This window comes from Falco peregrinus, chromosome 4 (assembly GCF_023634155.1).
Source record: "Falco peregrinus isolate bFalPer1 chromosome 4, bFalPer1.pri, whole genome shotgun sequence".
NCBI lineage: Eukaryota > Metazoa > Chordata > Aves > Falconiformes > Falconidae > Falco > Falco peregrinus.
In genome coordinates this window covers 66,547,902-66,572,873 of record NC_073724.1, presented here as the reverse complement: position 1 = coordinate 66,572,873, position 24,972 = coordinate 66,547,902, and the positions used below count along the sequence as shown (strand labels likewise).

Genomic DNA, 24,972 nt, shown 5'->3' with positions numbered 1-24,972 from the left:
TGATTGTCTAGGGGTGCAGAAGAGGGTTAATTCATGTATTTGGAGCATGGAATTTAAAGGATGTAAGTATGCTCAAGAAAATGCTCTCATTTAAGGCTTCAACCAAAGCCCACTGAATTCAGTCAACAGGAGTTTTTCCTTCTACTTCTAATAAATTCTAGGCTGACAGGCTATGAAGAAGCAAGGAAGAAATACTGGCTGGGAATAACTGGGTTATGCTCCTACTCACTATATGCCATAGATTAGGCAATTTGAAAGGAGAGAGAGACGGAGAAAAGGAAATTTATTGAGAAGGGAACCTGACTTCTAATGAATCCTCTCCTATTTCTTCAGGAATGGAGGAAGGTCCATTACCTCTTTCACAGTAAGCTTATACATTCTCTTCTCCTCTATTTCTGCTCTCCATAATCTACTTTGCAGGCCACGGTTCCCTGTTTCACCTACCTGAGAGAAATGCCAACCATTCAAGAACCAAAATGCAAAATCACTCAAGAATCTAAGACAGTTCTGTGCTTTTCTTTAGCCACTTGAATGAAGCGCTTATTCCTACACAAATAAAGCTGCAGCAAACTACGAAGTTGTTTAAAAACCTGCCCTGCATTACTAATATTCATAAAACCCAATATTCGTAAGCCCCAATACTCATGTATAAAATCTGACATTTTCCTCAAGAAAATGGCATATATTCCCTTAAGAATAATTCTAATTATAATATCTTCAAAACAAACTTTTACAGGGCTTTTAAAGATAAAGAATGAAATGAAAGAAACACACAGGAAAAAAACCCATGTGTCTTCCAAACATGTAAAAATAAATGCAGAAAGTAAATGCATTAAAGCTTTGTGAAGAGACCCATCTTCCCAAAAACGCCTTCTCAAGTTTTTCTGTAAGGAAATAGAAGATAACAATTGCATTTTAAATTAAAATAAAGCAGTAACATACTTTTCAAACAAATGTCTTCCAACTTCAGCATCTACTGCGCTCAGCGGATCATCCAAAAGATAGATATCTGCATCCTGATACACAGCTCTAAAAGGTTTAAAGAAAAGTTAGTTTCACAAAGTCTTGCATTTGTTTCCTTTGGTCACTAAAGCCTGACAATTTGTAAATTTTAGAAACAGAAAAAAACACTAGCCTGGCCAGATTTACACGGGCCTTCTGTCCCCCACTCAGTGTAGCTCCACGATCTCCTATTACTGTTAGGTCACCATTTGCTAATAATTCCAAGTCCTGTGAACATGAAAGAACAGATAACAAGATTTATTTATTTATTTATAATCATTTTAACTTCAAAGACCGACAAAGATGCTTCAACATAATGTTTTCTTATTTGAAAAGTATTAATTTATCATCTCACATTAAAATACAGGGATTTATAACTAAATGAAATATCCACAGTTACTTTATGACTTTGTACCTTCAGCAAAAGATAATTAAGAAAGCAGGGGAAATACGTGAGATCTTAAAGGTCACTTTTTCTACAGCTTTGCCAGAGGGAAGTGCACTACTGTTCTTAGTGTTACAAGGAACATTTGCTGGTGATTCAGAAAATCACGTTCTAGTAAAAAATAAATAATTTTTAGTTTGATTTTCTGAAGTGACTGTCACAATAAATAAAACTGTATTATCAGTAAATTATCTTGCCAATGTCCCTAAGAACTGTATTATTTTTATTCTTACTGTATCCAAGAGAAATAACCACAACATTCATCACAGAAATTTGGCTAATTAACTAGGCGTGGGACTATGAGTACTAGAAAAAAATTATGGCATTCCGTGTCATATTGTATTTCCTATTCAGCAAAACCAGAAGTTTTATATTAAGCTATAAAATGTATTCCAAAAGCTTATTCACAGCTTTTGTAAGATACATATATTTGAGAGTAATCTATGAAAGGAAATCTGCCATCAAATATGAAGTGGGTTTTTTTTTAAATGCAGCTTGCTGTCTTTTAAAGTCACTAAAATCTTAAGTTTAGACAACAGCATATGACTGAATATCAGCAGGAGATATTAAAACTCTATGTACCATGTGTAAAAACCTTGCAAAAAAATTTCATCACAGTCACCATCTGTTTTTCACCTGTGTCACTGCTGACAGGAATATCGTAACATGTTGCATAAAAACCTTTTTAGCTGCCAAGCAAAATGTCTGTTTCTTCACAAATCTGGCTTAATCGTCTTCTGTATCTCATGTTAAAATCTCCTTTGCACACAGACTTTTCAAAAATATTTTTTTCATAAGACTGCTTGGGCTCAGCAAGTTCTCCAATATACAGCATTAAAGTTCTTTTGATAGCAGTTGGTAATACGTATTACAGGACATAAGAGATATTTATTTTAAAGAAATTATGTAGGATATTTACAAAATGGAAGTCATAAATAGCGCTAGCTTGATCATTTGTTTTCCACCTTTTATTACATTTAAACACACACTACCATAGTACCAGCAAAAAGGGCTAAATGTGATTATGAAATTAAATAACTGGCAATAGCTTTTTCCAAATTTGCCTGTCCCTCACATAAGCTACAACCCCCTCTAGTGAAAGTTTTAGGAATTACAAGAATGTGCTTACAGACATCAAAAGTAATTACACGTTATTTCTGTTCAGTGACAGAATTTGTTTTACATGATATAAATAATCAATTTATATATTATGCAACACATACCACAAGTCTGAAAGAATACTAAAAAAAAATAAAGATTGTGAAAATAAAACACAAAAAGAGAAAACCATACCTTTTTAAGAGCACAGACTTTTAAAACCTTTTCATATTTTTCTTTCTCATATTCCTTGTCAAACAGTATATTACTTCTTACTGTACCAGAAAATACCCAAGGCTGCTGAGAAACGTAGGCAATTCTTCCAGTAACATTTATCAAACCTTTGTCTTTAGGCAGCTCACCAAGCACTGCACTTAAGAGTGAAGACTGGAAAAGATTAAAAAAATGAAAATTGAAAAGTTTGATTGCATTATGGACGTCACAGAGACCAAGTAGTGTTTACTGGCACGATGACCTATTTCACCCTGTCACTCAAACTACTGTTAACAGCAGAAGAGCACAAGTACCCTTTACATGCAGCCTAGAAGCAACATACAAAAAGTACAGTACTGTTTAGCTCCGAACCACCTCCTCCCCACCCCAAGGACATCTGCTCTTCTCGAATGCCAGTATCTTGATGTGAAGTGTTGCATTATACACAGAAAGGAACTATACATTTTCAAGCTTCTAGTCACGTTTAGTAGAGTCATAAAACCCCCAAAGAATGGAGTAAACATTAAGACTTACTTTTCCAGCTCCAACAGGACCAATTACAGCCAATAATTCCCCTCGTCTGGCAGTAAATGAAAGTTGTTGAAGTGCCGGGCTCTCTGAATTCTACGGATTTGAGAAAAAGTTAGGCTTCCTCAGTAATGAAACAGGCATCATCAAAACAACTCTTTAGAAACAGAGAACAATACACATAAATCACAATAAATTAGCAACCCGTATGCCCACCATATTTTCAGGCATACAGTTTGCCTCTTCAGTAATTCACAAACACTTTTGAAAGACCCTGATCCCTCACCACAAATAAGTAACACAGCTAAAACAGTGTTCAAGGAATAAGGAACCCAAAGGCAGCAGAAGCGGTGCTTCCTCAAAGCCCATGCATCCTCACTGCAGCTCAGCACAAGGTTGGGGTGCCAGCCTTGGAAACAGAAGCTCTCTGCTGGCCATTGCACTGGTATTCATGCCCCAGAACAGCATGCCCAGCAACTCCGAGCGGCTGGACAAATGCTGGAAAAAGGGAGAACTGAAGGTCTCTCGGAACCCCGGGAAAGTCAGGTCTGTGTTTCCTCCAGTCAAACCTCTATCCGAAGTGAAAATAGAAAAATGCTGTTTGATTTTACATAACTTCATCTTGTATATCATGGATTCTCAGAGACTTTTTGCAGACAACATACTGGGCTATTTATGTGAAAATACAGTACCCTAAGATTGTTTGTTTAATACTCTTTTTTAGTATGCCTATCCTTTATGTTACATTACTGATAAGAGCTTATTTCCCAACATATTTTGCACCTCTCCTATCAAGGCTGTAAAAATACCTATTTCTTGTGAAAAGAAAGGATACTCATGTCCTTAATAGCTATGCTAAACTGCAATTCCTAAGGGCCTGGTGCAGCTCCTTCTCATTAAGGCAAAACACCCTTGCGACAGGATCTGCCTTTACATGCATCTTAGACCACACTAAGCATGACTGGCACTAAAATGCAGACAGGAAAATACAGGCATTTAAAAAAAAAAAGTATTTCTATTAAAGGACAAAATGAAACCCCAGCCTTAAGCTTCAAGAAAGAAGAACAAGGTGAAGAACATCTACTCTACCTCTTAACAGCTTGCAGACTGCTTACAATTTCCAGCCACCCTTTGAAGCTCAAGAGGCTGAAGAGGCCACCACCTAACGTTGCCTGAAAGATGCTGCATGACCAAGTTCTGGGACTGTGAGAAGTGGAAGCTTGCAACTAATTTCAAATTATTTTGGAGAGACATGGGTACAGCATCCATCCTGTATGCACCTCCCCCCTATGATGGCTGGGAGAGCTGGGCCTAGCATGCACATGTCCACTCATACCAGGAGAAATACTCAGACAGCACCATACCCAGAGCACAACGCTGCACATCCCCTATCACAGCTCCCACCTCGAAGAAGCATCAGAGTCTTCACATAAAGTCAGAGTGACACTGTCAGAACACAACCTTGCTGAAGTTGTGCAACTCTGCACTACTTTTGTTGCTATTATTAATTTCCACAAGGTGGCATCAACGGGGCTTTTTTCCTTTTTTTCACTCCCATCCCAGTCAGCATTTTACCATGAATTTGATTTCTTAGTCCAGAGTACACAGTTCAGGTGCTCAGGTAGCGCTAAGGTCTGGGGAACCCTACCAACTTATGGCAGCCAAAACTTTTTTTTTTTTTTTAATGCAAAGTGTGTAGGAAGAGAAAATATCTGTTATTAAATCAATTAGTCTATATGGAATAAGTAAATAAACCTTCAGACACACAGGCTCTTCCTCAGACCTCTTGAGGTTGTGCTTCTGTGCTCACAAGAGCACACAGATATTTCCTGTCACACTCAGTTTTTTTAAAAAAGATACTATAACAGCCTAAAAACATTACAGAAAAATTCAAAAAAGTTTTTAAACTATCACCCTATTAAAGCAGTATTGTAAGATATCACAGCCCCTATACAAATGTAGTAATGCAAGCACACAGCATGATCACAAATACCTAAGGGGCACAGTATTTTTGCAGAAGAGCATTCCTTATAATTAAAGACAATTTGTCCTGAATTCCTCACACCTATTTTTAGGCACTAAACTGAGGCACTTTAATTAGAGCACAGACTAATACTACAGCTAAGTTCATCTGCAGCTCATTACCACAAATGTCTCAGCTCCCCTGTTGCCCTGTCAACTATCTGTGTCTTTCACTTCCCTTCTTCTGCCACTTGTTCTTGCCTAACCTTGCAGATGAGTTGTTCACAGCATTCAGCTACCAGAAAGCAAATCACATTGAAAGGATTTCATTCTCTATTGCTTTATCCCTCTGAACTGGTTCATCACAAGGTCGTACATACAAGCATTACCACCAGCAACAAGGGACGGTACAGAGACACAGCGTGTGAGGAAGAATGACACAAAACCGACCCCCCTCCAAGGGGCAGTAACTCCTTGGGTGAGCTTGGGCAGACCTTACATGTCCTACAGTCAAGAGAAAGAAGCAATTCATTCCATCTGAGGGATACAGAGATCATATACTGCACAGAAGCACTATGCTAGTTAGGCTCTTTAAGTGACTAAAATTACAAGGGATGAATTTGGCCTCTGTGCAAATGCTTGAATTTTAAATCTGAAGTTGTTCAGTTGTGCAGACAGACTGTTCTGTAAACTCAAGGCACATCAGTAAAAACCTGTACTGAAGAATCTGTAGTTCCATGCTGGTATCAGACTAGCCTGTGGGACTCAAGATAATACTTGCCTGAGTAAAACAAGACTGTGACCATAAATTAATTGGTTTTGTTTATCTTTTGATAAATTGTAATACACCATGTTAGGTTGTTTTCCTAAAAGTCTAGCTAATAATCCCTTTTTTACTTCCAGTGATTCTGGGTTTGTGAGTTGTTATTTTTTTTCCAGTATCTCTTTCGGCACACAATCTGTAAGAATGAAAAAATATCATCCACCTGTACAGTGTCTGTAGAAATATGCAAAGAGTCTTGGGAAACCTGGTCAGGGTACCAAGCTAAGTTACTTCCTTGACAAAGGACAGCATATTTTTATTATTCCTTTTGTAACTCCTTTCTCTCAGAACTCATTTTCAGTGAGCAATTCTATAAAACTACTTTGCATCATTGTAAGAGTATATAATTTTGGAGCAGCTCTTAATAGTTCTGGGAGAACTGTTCTCCCATGCACACTGCAATTAAACACCAAAGTGAAAATTACGTTAACAGTTTTGTGGCTAGTTTGTTGGTTTGAGGGTTTTTTAAATTGAAAGAAAGGAAACCAGTAATTCCAGTCATGCTGCCCTGCTTTTTTACAATGTAAACAATGAACAAAAAAAAAAAAAAAGGTGGTATTTTATGGGCATATTATGCAACCATTTCCTATAAACTGTTAACAGTGGTACCGATGTTGGTTTGGGAAGAAAACAGACTAATAAATACATTCCATTTTGCATTATAATATATTCACTGTTAAGTTTTTCATATACATTGATTTTTAAAAATTTGTTCAATGCCTCAGAAAGGTTTATGTCACAGAGATAACTGAGAAAATAAAGCACAATAATATAGCAATTTTCTTTTGTAGCTGAGTAGTAGTAGTAGGTATATCTTCCTTGGGACACAGCACAGGTAGGGGAAGAGGGTATATAAAGGGAAATACGTGACGTCTTCTTTGCGTTACATTTATATGCAAAATTCATTTTTAGAGCTTCCAGCCTTTCTTATAGAGACTGGAGCCTCCCCTGTGCAAGCATACTGGCAGCTCGTAATAGCTCCAATAATTCACCACAAATTGCTGCTTTCCATTGCAATTCCAGTTTCAAAACAGAAAGAACAGTCAGCTTTTGCATTTCTTACAGGAAAGGATACAGAATAGATTTACCACCTGTGTATTGTCCCTTTTTCTAGTAATTTTGGTGGGTTTGGTGCATTTTAAACAGAGAAAAATTTGTAGCTGAACAGTCTTAATTAAAATACACAGAGTAACAAATACATGGAGACTAGATTCTAAAGCTTCCAAATCTGAGTATAATATTGTACTGGTTCCAACAGACCGATCAGCATTCAGTTCACAGAAAAAAACCCATGTGCTAAGGCCCACCTTACTGTGCTGTCTGTCCTTAATTCCAATGTATCTCAGCTACAATACAACACTGTTGAGTAACAAGAGATATTTTCACATAGAAATGCACAGATTTTCATTTTGTATAATATTCTGAATTTTAAGATGCACTTGATAAGTGTCTGCAGTACTATTCTACAGAGATAGCTTAACATACTAAAAGGATTCCCATACACAAAAGGTGGAATACATGGACATACTGTTTTTTTAAACTTACAATGCCAGCAGCACCAATATACTTTACATTTAGTAGAAGTAAATTTACCTTATCCCAATAGCAAGTCAAATCCTGAACATGAAGAATGACATTCTCATTATCACCGTGCAGCTGTGGCTTGAAGTGTGAGACCTCATCAAGTATCAGAAAGTTCTGCAAATAAAAGCACAGGATATTGCCTAATGTGAGATTGAGAATGGGAAATGAACCCAAGCACGTTTTTGACAGCAGCATACAGAACAGTAATTATGGGGGGAAAAAAACCAACCACAAACTGATCAAGAAATTATATTTCCAAAGCAATGCACAACTTCAACAGTTACCTCTAACTAGCTAACTGTACCCCGCTGCAAAAAAAACAGAAGTGCAGATTTAATACAGAACTCAGTTCCTGAATCAAATAGACTTTAAGAACCCACCCTATCTTTTCCTTGAAACACTGACAAATCTTGCAATTGTTTTACACCCTCTTCCCAGGCAGAAAAGGTGAAACCCTCAATGCAACACCTTATCATTCCACTGCTGACTGTAAAGGCTTACATTGTTTTGCTTGGAAGAATGATGAGCCATCTACTGTCCTCATTAAGCATTCTTCAAGCAACAAAAAGGCTGTGGAAAACTATCTGAACCTCTCCTCCTTTTAAAGTCCATGGAATTAACAAAAAAAAAATTGCTTACATCTGCATAACTGCTTCACTGCACTTTCACTACTGTACATTACATTCCAGTCAGAGAACATTTCCTTCAAGTTGCATAAATGTGCACTTTTGTACCACAGCCATACTTCTAGCACACCTTGCCTGATGCTATGTTTTAAATAGCTCAAACACATTTAGAAAGGCAAGGGGCAAATTCTAGAGAAAACTTTCAAGGATAACAGTTACCACAATTTTAAGACAAAACCAGAAAAATTCTATTGTGCTCTGAATCACAGAGCACAAAGATCTTAAATGGGCTCTAGCAGACAGTATTTTGAGAAAAGAAGGATGGTCTTGATCTTAGAAGCCTAGACTATTTAACAAGTACTAAGCTAACAGTCTGCAGATTATGAGATAGCCAGTGAAGACTTACAGAAGTCAGTAACTAAGAAGAAGCAGAAGGAAGATGGCAGGACCCATGGGAGGGCAGGAAGAGTGCTGCTAGGTGTTAACAGGCAGAGGTACTGCTCAAACTCCAGCTGGCGGGTATGATTTCAGAGAACAGTGAGAAGTCAAGCATTTTAATGCAGCAGTCTGCAAACTCAATGCATGTATACACATATCTCAACCGAAGGGCAAAAGTGTAAAGCCACACATGCCTGAGCTCTCTGGCCAGGTGAATACTGCTGAGTGCTGCTTTAGATAGGAAGGCCCAAATGGCTAATGTGTGTAGAAGAGAACTCAGAATAAAAGAGTGGCAGGGAGGGAAAGAAATTCCTAGGACAGCCTAAATCAGTACTGGGGGGTGTGTCTTGAGAGAAGACCTCAGAAGTGTGATTTAGACTTAGATGATGGCTGAATACCACAGCAGTTACAAGCAAGGAATCAGACTCCCATTGTTTCTGCATTTACCAGGAATTTCTCTCTCTAGCAGTTACATTTATTCCAGGTATAATCCTAGCTAACCATTTAACTAAAAAATGTTACTGTATCACATATGGAAGATTTCAAATAAAGCTAGTACAAATGAAGAAAAAATTTCTACAGTTTAACACTATGAATTCTAAACAGTGTGGGAAAAAATCAACACTAGAAATAAAACTTCCACATGCAATAAATAACTTAAGCCTTAGAGACTCTTTTAAGTTCCCTTAAAACATTTTTCCATTCTTTTTGTACTTAATAATCTTTCATGCAGAGAAAAATAAAGTTGCTACCATCCACAGGATGCTGAGAAGCAAGTATTAGCTTGAGCTACGACTGTGTCTTTGAAAGAGAAACCTGTATCCTTTGTACCCAGCTGAAACTTACCCTCTTTTCTGCACGTTGGCAGAAACAACCACTCTCACCTAGTTTCACAAGAGGACCTTGGGCCTATCGCTCCACCACAAAAGCATGAATAAGCTTCAAGAAAAGATGCAGACTAGCTCTCAGATGTGTCTCAGACTAGCTCAGAAAAGACAGCTTACGTGAAAACCACAATAAGGAGACCATTATTCTTTTTGCCACACAGTTCTTATGTACGTATGATTATGGAGGAAAAGCTACTACTCTCCATCTGACTACTGTTCTTTATTGTCACCTGAAGCATAGAATCTCCTGCTTCCTTCTCTCCATCTCAGTGTACTTTTAAGATCAGTGCAGAAACCTCACTTGTTCTACAAAATCTAAGAGAAAGCACCTTCTTAAAAAAATAATAATAATAATTCAGTTCTACCCAAATATACCTAGCCATCATCTTAATTTTTTATGTAGTTCCTACTCTCTTCTCCTAATTCCTTTCCACTTGTATTTCCATTTCAATAACACATCTTTGGTCAGCAAGCACCTTGTCATTCAGTAGTAAAATGTCCAACCCTGAAACAGTTTGGGAAATGGAATCTAAAAAGTCAATGATGGCATTGAGGATGCTACAGATTGATTAGGACAATCCTTTGTCCAGTGAACCTCTATTCTGGAGCATCCTCAAGGAATCATTAAGTGCAAGGGAGTTGGAGCCAACTATCAGAAGCAAGATCATGTGACCACAAGGAAATGCTGGAAACAGAGACATGAGGAAAAAACAAGGAACCTATTGTCACTGACTCTGGTCAAGTCCCATTCTGTTCCTAAGGCATCCTTTTCCGCCATCGATGCCTCTCAACCTGCACAGCTTGAAAGATCCCTTGAAAGAGCACTGCCCTGCAGCTAGACACAGGGTATATGAGAGTACAGAAGAGACAGTGTGCAACATGCAATAGCTCAAGCACTTCTTTCCTGTCCCACAGTTTAGTTTAAACAGTAATAATAAATGTTAATGCCTACAATATTGCTGTGGTCATAATTTTCACACATTAACCTTTTCTAACTTCATTTGCATCAACTTTTACAAATATACTTCTTTGAAGTGCAAAGATTACCTGCTTAATACATAGGTTTTTGTGCAGACAGTACAAGTAGAAAATTTATCAACAAAAAACCTGATTTATTATATTCAAGCATATGGAGAAGTAAATAAAATAGGACATTTTTAGCTACTTTCATCAACAAATGGCATAGTGACACTATGACATCTAACATGTTTGTCATCCCTATTCTAGACAAGATTAACCTGGGATTTTTGCAAAATTAAGTTCTGAAATGCCTGGCATGCTTTAATTCTGTATTTCGATAACCTGACAATTTGGGATTTTTTAAGTTTTAAATTCAAAATGATTTTGCATTTAAGTCTTTTGCTCTTGCCATTTATGCTAAAGTACTCGGACATACAGCAAACATGACTATTTTATTCACACTCATACTAAACGCAGCAAACCAAACAAAATTAAGTCCATCTGCCAAAACCAGCAGAATTACTCATGTTCACCCTTACTGAATTTGAGCCTTCACTCCAGTATTGAAAGTAGCCACAAGACACCAGCTAGGGCTCACATCTGTCCTCCATAGCTGACAGTGTAGTGTAGTGCACATGGAATATGAATCCTACAGCTCCCATCTGCCTGCTTTGTCGTCCAACTCCCAATCACAACATACCTGCTTATCTGTACGTGTGTTCCTCTTCAAAAATGTCTACACCATCTCTTTGCGTGTACACTTTTCTCCTACATTCCAGCCTGCCCTACAGTGCATGCTATGGTTTTGTACATGCATAAACAGCAACACATTCAGTTTTCAAAATACGTTATTTCACTAAAAATCCTAAATTGCAAAACTAAAATAAGGCTGCTTATGTTGGTGGCATTAAAACAATGTTAGAATAAGAGAAGAAATCCACATACCATTCAAATCAATAACCATACCTTGATTCGTCGTATGCTAACCACTGCCTCGGATACTCTCTCAACAGCAGCAGGGAAGAACAGAGTTACTGTCAGTCTTACTGCACCATACAGGGACACTGCAACAAACACCCGACTTGCAGATATAACCTCGCCAAGTAGTACATATGCCATGAAAGTCATGAACACTGTTATTTTGCTTGCCACAAAGAAAGAGGCTAAGTTCAGTCCTCGAAGGTAGGAGCTTTTCATAACCATGGCAATCTCCTTCCTAAAAATGCAAAATATAAACAAACACATCAACTTCTCTCATTACAGTTGCCCTCAACAATAGGATGAGGGAAAACCACTCTCAGTATTTTATTTTATATCCTTTCTCCTCCCCTTACACCATTCCAACTCATATGTAAAGAACTGTAAAGAAACTATGTTATATGGTAAATAACAAAAGGGAATTTAAAAGGCTTAGAAATTGTGTGGGGAAAATTATTATATTTAATATCTTAATAGATAGAGAAAAGAATTATTTTTCAGAGACAGAAAACAAAAATACCCGGTTTTCCTTCTTTGGTTAAACTAGTATTTTAATCCAGATTCTAATCTGCTTCGAACCTTTCTGCCTTCTATACAACAGCAAAGAGGGGAAAACCTCTGTATAAAGGCCAAGAACCCACAAACTCCTTATCCTTTCAATATCAAAATCCAGCAGAGTTCAGTCACAAAGCTCCTGATAAGATCAACACATATTCTACAGTTGAAAAAACAGGGCAACTTCCAAATGATCAAGACTTCACCCATGGCCCAAGTATCTGCTATTATTCAGCTGCTGCTCCTCAAGCTGGATCACAGGATCTGCAGTATTTCCTTTGATCTCAGTATAAATCCTTCCCAATTTGGACCTTGCTCCTGGCTTCTTTTGCTGTAGGAATTCTGGTTCATAATTCAGAAAACACTGATCTGTGAGGCCAATTGTTCTACCAGCCATCATTCAAGCTAAATAGTGATTGAAATAATGCATGGACAGACAAGTCTCCCTCCAGCAAGTGAAAAGCTGCTGATGCATATGTTCTCAATTTCCACTTCAGTTAAATTTCAGTTTCCACTTCTAAATAACTCATCAAGTCCAATCCTCAAAACATTACTGCACTATCTACAATGTGGATGCCATCAGGCTTAACTTCTATTAAAATAATTTATTTTCTTTATCAAGAGAGCCATAACTTACTCCTTCCCCATATATTCTAATTTTATCTGCTTGAAATAATACAGAATATAAAATACTGAAACAATTCCTAATTTCTCTTTGCAGTATTCTGACAATTATCAGGGAAAATCTTGATCATTTTGATTAGCTTCCACTTGGAACTATATACTAAGAGTACAAACTCAAGTTATGATTATACAATTTGAAGTAAATTAAATCCTCCCTTAATGGAGAGAAGGATCCAGGATGCACTACTGGAAAACTAGTTAAGCAACTTTCCCACTATACTTGCCAAATTGGCTGAATTGACAGACTTTCAAAGAGTTTTTTAAAAAAAAAGACTTCTTTTTTTCAGCTTAAGGGCTCACAATCTCTGGTCTCCAGAGTGCAGTGAAAGAACATTTGTACGTAAACTATTTGAACTGGGTCTAATTCAATTAATTCTACAATCCTGGATGAAACTCTTTTCCCACCCTCTAATAATCCTTAATAATCCTCTCACTATCTGTGGATAATTAGCAAGTTCTTTGTGCTAGTCTCCATAAACATCAGATAAATTACAGCCTACCTGCAGACTGTATATAATATATTACACTGTCTGAAGAAACCAAGTTATATAAAAGGAAACTAATATGGACAGCCACAGGAAAAAGAGCAGCGGAGGAGTTCAGATGTCGTCTTAGCAACTGCCAAGGGCCACTGTGGAAATACTGGGCAATAAATCACCTGGCTGAATTTAAGAATTTTAACTACAGTTTTCCACAGTGCAGTTAAAGTAATGAAAGAGGGATCAAAATGTGTTTTGGAAGAGTTTATTTCTCTCCCATCATTAAAAAGGAAGCCTCTCATACCAATGAGGTGCTGAACTTGGAAATCTAAAGTTTAGCAATGTGAATACACACATCGAGGAAGCTTTCAATAAAGAAATACCCTCTCTGGCTACATGCAAGAGAGTAGAACTTTCAATCAATCAAGAACACTCAATCATCACAGGATCCTATAATCTGAAGGAGGAAAGGATTATGTGTTTGGGAAGAGATGTCTCAGGGAACATTAGGAAGTTTGCAAGCCTGCATATGGATGTAAAGGAAAAAAATCCTTTAAAAAAAGGAATTCCAAATAGAATAAATTTTTAAAAAAATTAAAAATCTGAGAATCTACAGCAGGATAACAACCTTCTACTCTCTCATATGCTGGAGAGTGACATAAAATGCAAATTAAATTATGAGAAATGTGCACCTGAACTCCTACAGTTATTCTTTAGCACTGAGTGCTCTTACATGTCAAGTAAAAGCACAAATATTGATTGAAAAACTGAATTTAATAATAAGTTTCAATCAAAAGCTGACAGACTTGTGAAACAAAATGTCTTAAGATACCAAACTCAGTTCAACAACTAGGGAATTTCTGAGCTGCTGTCTTTACCTCCTCCACCCTTCCCAGATGACTTGAGCAATACTTCAAAATGCAGAAAGGGAAGCAGAGTACTACCGAAGGATGATATCAGTTAGGACAGAAAGTCAGATTCCATATATTTCTCAAAAGTGCAAGGTCTGCTTATTGGTTCCTTACTATTAGTTTACGGGACTGTGAGGATGATGCTGTTAAAACTACTACAGTGTATTAGTTACTGTTTTTAAACACAATCGTAAAAGGAAGCAAGGAAGCATAAAACCCCCAGAATTTATAAATATCAAAGGGTTTTTTTCTTTTTCTATCCCTTTAGGATGTATTTCAGTTCCTTCCCTTTCCTATAGAAAGGTTAAAAAAAGAAAAGCTCAAGAAGTTCAAGTAAATTGCACTTCAAAGCACAAAATAATGCGCTTATTGACGTGTAAAAAAATGGAAACAGATATAGAGCATATAACAAGCTGTATCTTTCCAGGATTACCTTCTTAAACTGTTCACAAGTTCCGCAAATGATTTTTCCCAAGCATACATTTTTATTATCTTCATACCACTTATGACTTCATTCATGGTCCTAATCCTGACATCTGTCAAGGTAGCTGTCTTGCTTCTGTAAATAGCACAAAGTAAAAATTCTCAGATTCTCAAAAGAAGAGAGACCATTTATGATCACACAACATACTTGTATTAATGAAAGTTTTGCTTTTACTTGTAAAGAGAATTCATATAATTGTAATTGCATTAAAGGGTCTTCCTAAAACAGTATCTAAAAGCTGATACAGGGCAGACAGCCTCAGGATGTCTGGCTTCCTGGTATTCCCTATTCTCAGGGAACTGTGAGTTCATTCAATGTTCAAAATTATACATTGGCTTGCACAAACACATAGTATTCCTTAACAACATATCTGTGTACCAAAAAAAAACCTCAAATGAAAAAAATTTACAAATACTAATTTTAGAATTACACAAAAATCCAAAAATTACTTCTAAAAATGGTTTTGAAATGCCAAAATGAAAACCCTTCTCATAAGGCTCTTTTGATGTTAAAGAAACTGGCCTCTCTTTGTGTCTTTTTAAGATTAACTCTAGTTGAAGCGAAGATTACTTAGTAAGAGTACATAAACTATAATTTAGGAGAGCTAATCTAGATATGTGTTTGTTTATTAAATAAATAATATTTAAGCCTTAATTGTAATTAACACTAAATATATCTATTTTAGTCCCAAATTACATTTGCACTGATGAACAAAGTGGAAATATAAATATAATTAAATAATAAAGTCACAGTTTTAATTAGGGAAAAAAGCACTGAAAGTTAGAAGCCATGTAATGAATGCATAAACCATGCTAATAAAGCCCATTACTATTCTGAATTCATTCATGTAGACAAACATACTTTGCACATAGTAAGCTATGGTAGGTCTTATTTTGATAAAACGTATGTTTTCCTACTAAATTACTTATTTTTGTATATATCAATGAAAGTTAAGATTCAAAGATCATATTTAATAAAAAAAATGAAAAAAATGAAAAAAAATGAAAAAAAGAAAAAAGGTCTTTAGAAGGGGTGCTTGGTTTTGTTGGCTTAACCACCCCCTGTAAGATTTCTCTGATGCTCTGGAAGAAGTAGCCATGTTTAAAGCACTTAAGTAGAAAGAATTTTAAGCATCTGTTTGTCATTTTAAAAATCTTCTCAGAATCAGCGTTCCATAAATGTTGGGATGGCTGAAGCAGGGTATTAAGAAATATTTATACAAGAAAACTAACAAAAGAAATTTAGAAATTTGGCCCTAATACAATCAAGGCTTCTTATTAAGACAGCTTAGCCTAAACCAACTGTACTGACATGGAACGAGATTATATTTGCTAAGTCTTCTCTTCTTTTTTCAAGAAGAAACAATAAAAGAAAAACAATTCCCCAAAGGATATAAAAATTCATAATTTCTTCCCCATGCACACATCACCACTGCAAAAGGCAAAATTTAGCACATGTTGTTATGTCTCTGCAGCAGAGAACAACAGTTCTCACCTGCAGTCTTCTGAAATGAGTCACCTTTCAGACTTAACTTCCAGGCTCGATCTCCAGATAACAGAAGGTTGAAGACAATTCAATAAAGTTAACTGAAGTTTCTTTTTTTATACGGTGTGAATCAAAAAGGCTATGGTTCTCATAAACCAATTTTTCAGTTTTGCTGCTGAAATGTTATCATTGTTACCATCCTCTTTCAGACTGCTTTAAAATGTTCAAGAGGTGGGGGATGGGGTGTATTTTTCTTTGTGTTTTGCGGGGGTTTGGGTTTTTTTAAGTTAAACTCCTTTACATTGCAAAAAGCATATTTTGTACATACATACCAGAAGCCACAGTCTCACAGATACTATATGATGGTTTAAAGTACGTAGACTTCCAGTGCAGTGATGGCCATTTACAACAGAGGAAAACGTGTCCCCAATTTTAAGAATACTAAGTTCAGAGTATATGCAGATTAGGATGACTGGAAAACACATGCTCACATAGCATGCTTAAAAGTGCAATAGGAAAGAATCTGAAAATTCTTCAAGTGTCTGAGAAGTCCCCTCTATGATACTAATAGCCATTATAAATTAAGCAAGCTGCAGAATTCTTTTTTGCTCTCATGAAGCATATTTGGTGGGGTTTAATCATGTCCGACACAACAGTTCCACACCATTTTTCTTTTAAAAAAAAATTAGGGCTTTAAATGAGAATATTACAGTTGCATGGCTAGGCAGTGAAAGGGTTGAGCTCTTGTGAATAAATAGATATAAAATAGTCTTCAGTCTAGTAATTGAACTGTTTCTCAAATAATGTATTATGCCATGAGTATTTTGTAAAACTTCTAGTACATGTGCAGGAGAGAACAATACTGCACAGTACAGCATATACATTCCATAGGATACTGACCCCATTTCTGCAAACTCCTACAGCACTGAAGCTAACACCTGCATCAGAAACTGGTGCACATGTATGTGTTTACAAGATGGGGTCACAAGTACAATGTTGACCAATAGCACAAATTAGCTGCCACACTGAGCGTGCTTGGGTTTTAGCAAAAGCTTTAATCCTTAAATTACTTCTTCATAGGCTGATTTCCTTAAATCCACGCAGATTCCCAGCAACTGCCATGTGAACACACTCATCATTATGGTGCTGGAATCCATTTCAGTTTTTCCATTAACTCCTCCTGTTCACTGCACATTTCTCATCACAAAGATCAGTGCACACACAAACAGGAGGAAGTTTTTTCTGGTTAACAAATTCTTTCCCTTGCATTGCATCCAAACAAGTGGCTGTTAATGTATGGGGGAAAAACCCAAACAACATTACATTGCCACTGATTAACTTTTAAAATACATACCTTCGAGAAGAGGTTTTTGTCACCTTGTTGTCTGACCCTGGACAAGTCCCTTAATCTGTTTGTACCTCAATTTCCCATCTGTAAAATGGGGATAATAATGCTTATCACGACTGATAAGGCACTAGTTAAGTGCTAAGTATTTTAACTACTGACTCCAAGCTCAAAATCTCAAAAAATTAAAACTCAAAAAACCCCCAATAGTGAAGTAGCATGCAGTGAAAACACACATGTAAGAATACATAGGAAGTGTTCTACAAACAGATTTTGTCATAAAAAACTAATAATTTGACAGAGAACACTGAATGGCTCATTATTTGAGAAACAGCATGTGAGCATAACAACTGAAGACTGTAACAGTGGTTACAAATAGAAAGAAGTCTGCAAGTTGGTCTCATCATGTATTATCAGCTCTCTCTCCATATACCCAGCCATGCAATGGCAATGCAAGTCTCAATATCTCTGGAAAACCTGTCTTAAAATACAACTTGAAAACAACAGTAACTCTCTAAAAAAAGTTTTACTTATCTAAAGAGTTGGAAGGAACTCATTCACCCTGAATACAAATGCAAGAAAAATGCGTAACACCACTAAGTATATGCTTACACAGTAAAGGAATACAAAAATATTCCCCGTTTAGACAAAAGCCATTTATAAACTTGTGATGTAAGTACAGCATAATTAATTTACACAAGAAAAAAAAAGTTAGGAAGCAAGAGTATTGAGGATAATTCAGTATTCCCACTTGAGGCAAGTCTTTTTTTTTTTTTTAATCTAGGAGGAAGTCAGAGAAAAAACAACTTAAAATGTGTCTGATAATGGAAAATTACTGCAAACTCATTTTATATCTCCACAGCCTAGAACCGTACAGTTAGAAACCTCATAGCTAGCATCAAAACCAGCATCATAATTTTTTTTCTTCCCTTCTCTCTCAGTTCCTTCCCCTTTTTCCCCTTCTCCATGTTTATCTTGGAGGATAGGGAGCAAGATCTTTGCACACAAAATCTTCAGAGCTTTCTGCTGCAACTCTTGTATCACCCCAGCAAGTCAAACTTACGGCAGAACTGACAGTATTGCCTTTGTAGTAAACACTCCCTAAGCATCAATGCAGGAAGGCAAAGCTCAAGGAGTTACACAATTTCTATGCCAAGATCTACAGCAAGGTAGATACAAAAGTAGTCCAACTCTTCTAATATACTGGACAGCTAATGAGTAGCAGATACTTCCAGCATGTCTGGAAGACAGATCACTTCAAGTCCCTGAACAGGAATTCAGAAAGCTCACATCAGCAACTACGAAAAACACTGGGAAAGATAAAAGACAATGCAGAAAAAACCTCACCAGACAGAAACTGATCTCAGAGCAGTACTCCGCTTCCATCCAGTATGCACATTTTAAAACCCAGGACAGAAAATACCTACAACCCAACACGTGCGACCTTACCTTAAGGAAGAAAAAAGCCTCCCAATGCAGGTCTGGACAGGAAGAAGAATAATTAGAACTGCCATTCCTGCAAGACATGGTGGGCCTATCTCCATCCAGAGAAGTACTGTTACTGCTACAGCTTGAATTGGTCCAGCCCACAGGAAGTGCAAGAAAATTGTTACCTAGGCAAATAATAAAAAAAATTTAACTTTTGGTCTTAGCTAAAAAATTAAACCCTAATAACACAAAGTTCAGGAAGCTTGCGGCAGGTACTGCACCAGATTCAGAGGCCTAAACATACATAGAGGTGCCTAACATCTAGAAAGTCAGCAAATTAGTACAGATTTTGGTTTATCTTCATGCACCAACAAATATTTCCTTGAGTTTAGGAAAACAGCTGGAAAATATTTGGGGGTGGAAGGGGGAGTGAGTATGTTTTCCTCCCATATTTTAAGAGAATATTGCTCTTCCTACGATGTTCAAGACACAAGTAGAGAAAAAGTTCATAAGAAACACTTTATCACCAGTTGTAAACAAAAACTTCTTGACTCAAACCCCACAATTTCTTCAGGCCCCTGGAAAGATACCTAATACTACTTACCTGATCAAATTTGTTCACATCGTTTGACAGAAGATTTACTATCTGACCAGTGGTAGTTTTTGCCATAGCTATGTTACTGAGACGAAGTGCCTAAAAAAAAGTCAGAACAGTCTCAGATTGTCACAGCTTACAGAGCACAGCACACCAATACATAGAACACAATACACAAATACCAACGCCAGGGCAAAAGCTGAAGGCACATCTCAGCTTCTGCCTGAGAGTATCTGGGTGCAGTTCAAGAACCTTAGTTAACATGTGTGTGGGTTAGGTTAAATATTCTGAAGAAAGCCACAAAGAAGAGAGTATAAAAAGAAGTCTAGGGAAGAATTGCAAGAACAAAAGTGCCGTAACTATCTTCATGTGTAAAGTGATTAAAAATGGGAAAAACTAAACAAAAGATCCTGTAACTTTTCATTTGCATTGCTCTTTCCCACATTATGAGCATCTGTTCAAAAGAGGAACAGAAAACTCCACCTGAAGACCAAATTAAAATCAGGACAGTATCTGGCCAACTGAAAGAATTCTGTTTTGAATGAGATTCCTGACAGAAGACAAAAAACCCAAGTTATTTATTTTACACTAACAGCTCTTGCTAACACTGCAAAGTATGCTTTCTGTCTTTGCACATCAGAGTTAATATCCCTTTACAAATAAATAAATATTTCCCTTGTTAATAACAGTTGTAAAATCCTAATTTTTCTGAATTATATTAAATGAAGTTTATCACATGCTATGAAAAGCAACAAGAGTAAATATCAAACATTTTGCTAGGTTAATAAATAAGTGAATCAGTAGAAAATAGTATGCAATTATAGACACACATACCCAACCCCCCCAAATCACATCTGGAAATATGCAGTCCGGACATTACTGCAAAGATCCAAAATGAAATAGCCCAAGGATGCAGACAACAGACCCTTCTACACTTGCTAGAACAAAAACACAGTTTTGCAGCACAAGTAAAAAATAAACAAAATGTGTTATAAGTTTTCCTGTAACAGGAATAGCTCAGTCCTCAAAAACACTTCACATTTTTGGGTGGTGCACATCTACTTCTCCCTCTCCAGTTATTATTAGGATTCCTTTTTGATCAATAATCTAACCTGAAAAGCACTACTTGTTCCCAAAATATTGTTCCAGCATTTTAAATCTGGTGCAAGAACATCAGACAAAGTACTATTCAAAGCATCATTTCAAACAAAGTGTCTTACATTTCTGGCACCTCACTGTTGTGTTACAAAGATAATAATCACAAAGAGAATCCCAACCCTTACTTCATTTAAACCAGCAGGCAGAAAAATTTAAAACCCCACCAAGAAATTCCTCTGATATTCCAATAATAAATCTAGGATACTAGGTATACGAGAGACAAGATTTAATTATTTGAAAAAATCATTATTCATACATCTGAAATCCTCCGCAAAGCTGCCTGCAGGTAATGCAGCCACAGCACATCCACATTTCTATCATGTTTACTCCATGCCACAGATCAAGGTTGATAAGCTCCTAGAAAAGCTGTTAGATATCCATAGACCATAACAATTGGGAGTTCAAATTATGCGTGTTTCAAGAAGTTGCCCACCAGGGTCTGTTTACAGCCTCTACTGCTACTTACTTCTTTAGAACACAGACACATCTGGTACTTGAGGTCCACCTGAGCCACTCTAGGTATCTTGCCAGTGGCCCACAGCCTGGGTCTGTCTTGGACCCTCCACCTGAGTCATCACTCTGACTTATTCCCAGCCATTTCAGACACAGGCAGCAAGAACAGATTCAAAATGTATTTGCCCAGTTCATTTTGACCAACAATCTCAGGAGGAACCGTGCACTGGAGCCAAAAGCTGGGTGCTTGTCTGTGACTGATCTGTCTTCTCAGGGAAGACACAGCTGTTCCCATCCTCAGTGGTGATGCAATTTCAGTCTCTTCTTCCATTCCTGCTTCAAAACTACTTTTGAAGTAGCACTATTTTTAGATTTTTTGGTTTGTTCTGGGGGGTGGGGGTGGTTGGTTTTTTGTTTTGTTTTCTTAAGTGAAACAAGCCTTACATTTTCCTGGCTGTATGGATCTGTCTAGACTGCAAAGTACACAGAAGGAAATGGAAAAAATGGACAGAAAGCAGCAACAGTTTTGCTTATATAACCAATTTCTACCCAAAAGTCCTGTTTTGGTACTTTCCTTTTCTACTACATCTGAAACACAGCACCATTCGAGCTGCTATGAAGAAAATTAACTATCCCAGTCAAAGTTAGTACACTGTGGCTTTAAATACTGCTTTGCCCAAAACGTTTAGGAATTCACTCCAAAGGTAAGAAATACTCCTGAAGATTATCTAGAGCCACACACCTTTTTAAAAAGCAACTGTAGTTCCAAATTACATTTTTTTTACATTTGCCAATTATCTGTCTGTTGTCAGCACAAAGATCTGCTTGATTTTCTCCATATAAATTTTCCATACAGGTCTATTTCCCAGCAAGTACCCTTTCTCAAGGAAAAAGGGTTAAATTATATGAACTAATGAGAGCAGTTTGCATGCTTGATGTCTTAGGTGAAACTTTTTTTCCCTCCATATGTAATTGCACAGGGCTAATTTCAATTCTTTAATCATTCTTTGCCTTCCCTACTCCTATTTTAGTGTTTTAATCTCTTAATCTCTCCCTGCCCCAAAGAGTTAATACAAAAGCATGTCAAAAAGGGAGAACTAACCATAGAAAGGAATAATAAAACTGTTCAGTCAAATAAATCCTGACACCTTTTTGGCTGCTTTCTGTCTCAAGCAACTACTCCATAGCTTAAACTGCTTTAGTGTTTATTCTGAACCTCAAAGAGCTTCTAAAAGTTAAGTCTTCCAAAAAAAAAAAAAAAAAATCAGCCTCCCATAAGCAGCCTTTGGTTTTAAGGCAGGAGATTGTGAGTCGTGAGAGATTCCATTTTCATTTTTGTTACAAGCTTTCTGCGTGAATCACTAATACTTCTTACCTGTCACAAAACATCTTGGAGTTTGAATACAGGGGGGTTGTAAATGAGATTTTAACTAAATGAAAAAAGGTCTAAAACTTAAGAATTACAAGCAATTGAAGTTCTCTATAAAGGATGCTCTCTCATCCAACCCATTCATCCTTGCAAATCCAAGTTTTTATTTACTACAGCAATTAATGAACACCACAAAAGTGCTGGTAAATTGCATCCAGATTCTTTCAAAACTCTATATGAGGATAAAGAGAAAGTATGACCCATCTGTAAGCCTCCAATAACGAAGATAAATTATTAGAAAAGTTTATCAATGTTCTGCTGTGACCTCAGCCTTCACCCTCAGGAGTAAACATTTATGAGATGAGGTGAGTTTAATTTTCCATTTAATCACATCTCTAGAAATAAGGGTGCACATTATGAACATTTCTTTTCCAAGCTTCTATGCTACTATCAAGACAGCAACAAACAACATTTCTATATACATATTTTATGAATTTCAAACTGTGTTATGATAATCAGTTTAGTAAATTAATACCTTAGAGATATGTTTATGTACAAGAAAGCAGTGTGCCATGTTAGAGCTGAGTTCCCAGAGGATAAATTTCCAAGGTATCAGAAGAGGGAGGAGAATAAATATGTGCACGAAAAGCAATCACCACTTACAATGGGGACATTTTTACTCTCCTGTACTGCTTAGCCCAAATCTTCACATGACCTATACCAGTAGTACAAGTGTTTGCCCTAAGTGATTGTACCTATGCTTAATGGTTAAAATAACATGGACTTCTTTCCATTCTAAAGAAACTTTACAGTTCTGATCCTTCAATTAAACTTCTTCACTGAGGTAAGAATCAGTAGGTCACTATTAGAATAGCACTAAAGCTAGAAAAATAGGGCATTTTCCCTTTCAGCATCCCCCAGCAGGGGCTTCCTGCATGGAAGCCAAGATGGGCTCAATGGTTTGGATATTGCCAACAGCTTCAGAAGAGGGAAGCAGACATTTCCAATTGGTTTGCTTGCTTCCAAGAGTACACTAAGGCCAACATTTCATCCTGGATGCCACTCAACTCCTTCCTGCAGGTAATATCCATAGCTTCTCTTGTTCCACCTTCCACCTGACAGTAGCCTTGGCTCCATCTGTAGTTAAGGACAGCTTCTCGATCAGGACACACAGACAGCAAAGAAAACACAGCTTACTGAATGTACATCCCTTCTCACACTGTATAGGCTTTAACGAAGGACTCCAGTACTCCCACAGTAAAACCAGTAACTGATATTAAAAAACAGCTCTATCCTGCCATTAGGATTCAGCTTTATTCTGAACTGTGCCTCCTCTCCCCACTCCTTTCTTTCTCCCCATCCCAGGCAGGAGGGATACTAAAGGTGCAGATGCTGAGCACCCAGCAGTACCACAGTGTAGAAGAATTGTAAAAGAATGAAGGCAGATTAATTAACATTGATAATATACAGCTCTGGGCTGGCTTCAGGGGCAGTGGATTGGCTGACATGGATAATGTGCAGCTGTGGCTGGTTCCTGCTAAGTAGTTAAATAGCTCTAAGGACTGTATGAAGAAAGACCTAGAACAGGGGTCCTCAAACTATGGCCCGCGGGCTGGATATGGCTTCCCCCCCCAGGGTCCTCAATCCGGCCCCCGGTATTTACAGAACCTCCCCACCCCCAGCCAGGGGTTGGGGGGAGAACCAAGCAGCTGCAGATGACTGCCTGCCACTTCATCCGCCCGCCGGCCCCCTGACCTAGAAGAAGCAGAAGAAGGAGAAAGAGCACCCTGGATGTAGGCGAGGCCCCAGGAAAAGCAGAGAGAAGAAGGGGGCTCAGATGAAGAGAGGCTGGCTGGAAAGGAGCCAGGAGAAGAAAGAATCCAGATGCAGTGGAGGCAAGAAGCAGCGCGGACTGGCCTGCAGAGGATGAAGAAACAGCACGGACAGCAGATGAACCTTTGAAACCTTGTGGGGGATCGGTGGCTGTGCCGGGGCAAGGTGTGGGAACTGTTTATTGAAGTTAACCTGGTATGGGCTGGTCAAAGCCTTCTTGCAGCTGGCTAGTTTTGCTAGTGCTGTGACACCACAGTACCACTGCCCCTCCCCTGAACTAACCTGATGGATGCCCAGAGAGAGGGGGGCAGCCTCTCTGACCTGCAAAGGAGGCAACTCACTAGTTCTACAGCACTGCTGGAATAAAACATAAATATGTCCCACCATTAACCATAACAGGGGCAGGCAGGGTGAGACACAGAACAGTGAAGCAGTTCCCAGGTGACAGAGTGCTGAAGCAGATGGTGACAGCCAAGCATGATGTCCTCTGCTGGGATGCAACTGTAAGGCTGAGTAACTGCCAGCATTTCCTGGGAGTTCTGCCCCTCTCCTGTTTTATGCTGACTGCCTCTTACTGCTCCAGCACAGAATCCTTCCACCAGCAATGGTGAGGCCCCCCTCCAACAGCACAAGCAGGCAAAAATCAGTA

The 24,972-nt window shown here is 37.7% G+C and overlaps 1 protein-coding gene across 2 annotated transcripts in view; it reads right to left on the bottom strand.

The window, feature by feature from the left end:
- Window positions 1–24,972, bottom strand: part of ABCC4 (ATP binding cassette subfamily C member 4) — a 160,066-nt gene that overhangs the window by 113,780 nt on the left and 21,314 nt on the right. For both annotated transcript variants that reach the window (XR_008746841.1, XM_055801977.1), the window contains exons 5-13: window positions 19,520–19,609; window positions 18,937–19,100; window positions 14,607–14,732; window positions 11,533–11,782; window positions 7,665–7,769; window positions 3,293–3,382; window positions 2,741–2,932; window positions 1,136–1,230; window positions 943–1,029 (exon numbers count right to left, since the gene is read on the bottom strand). Coding sequence is in view for 1 of the 2 variants with exons in the window: in XM_055801977.1 (XP_055657952.1) it covers window positions 943–1,029; window positions 1,136–1,230; window positions 2,741–2,932; window positions 3,293–3,382; window positions 7,665–7,769; window positions 11,533–11,782; window positions 14,607–14,732; window positions 18,937–19,100; window positions 19,520–19,609 (1,199 nt within the window). In the remaining variant the exon portion in view is untranslated. The remainder of the gene's footprint in view (window positions 1–942; window positions 1,030–1,135; window positions 1,231–2,740; window positions 2,933–3,292; window positions 3,383–7,664; window positions 7,770–11,532; window positions 11,783–14,606; window positions 14,733–18,936; window positions 19,101–19,519; window positions 19,610–24,972) is intronic.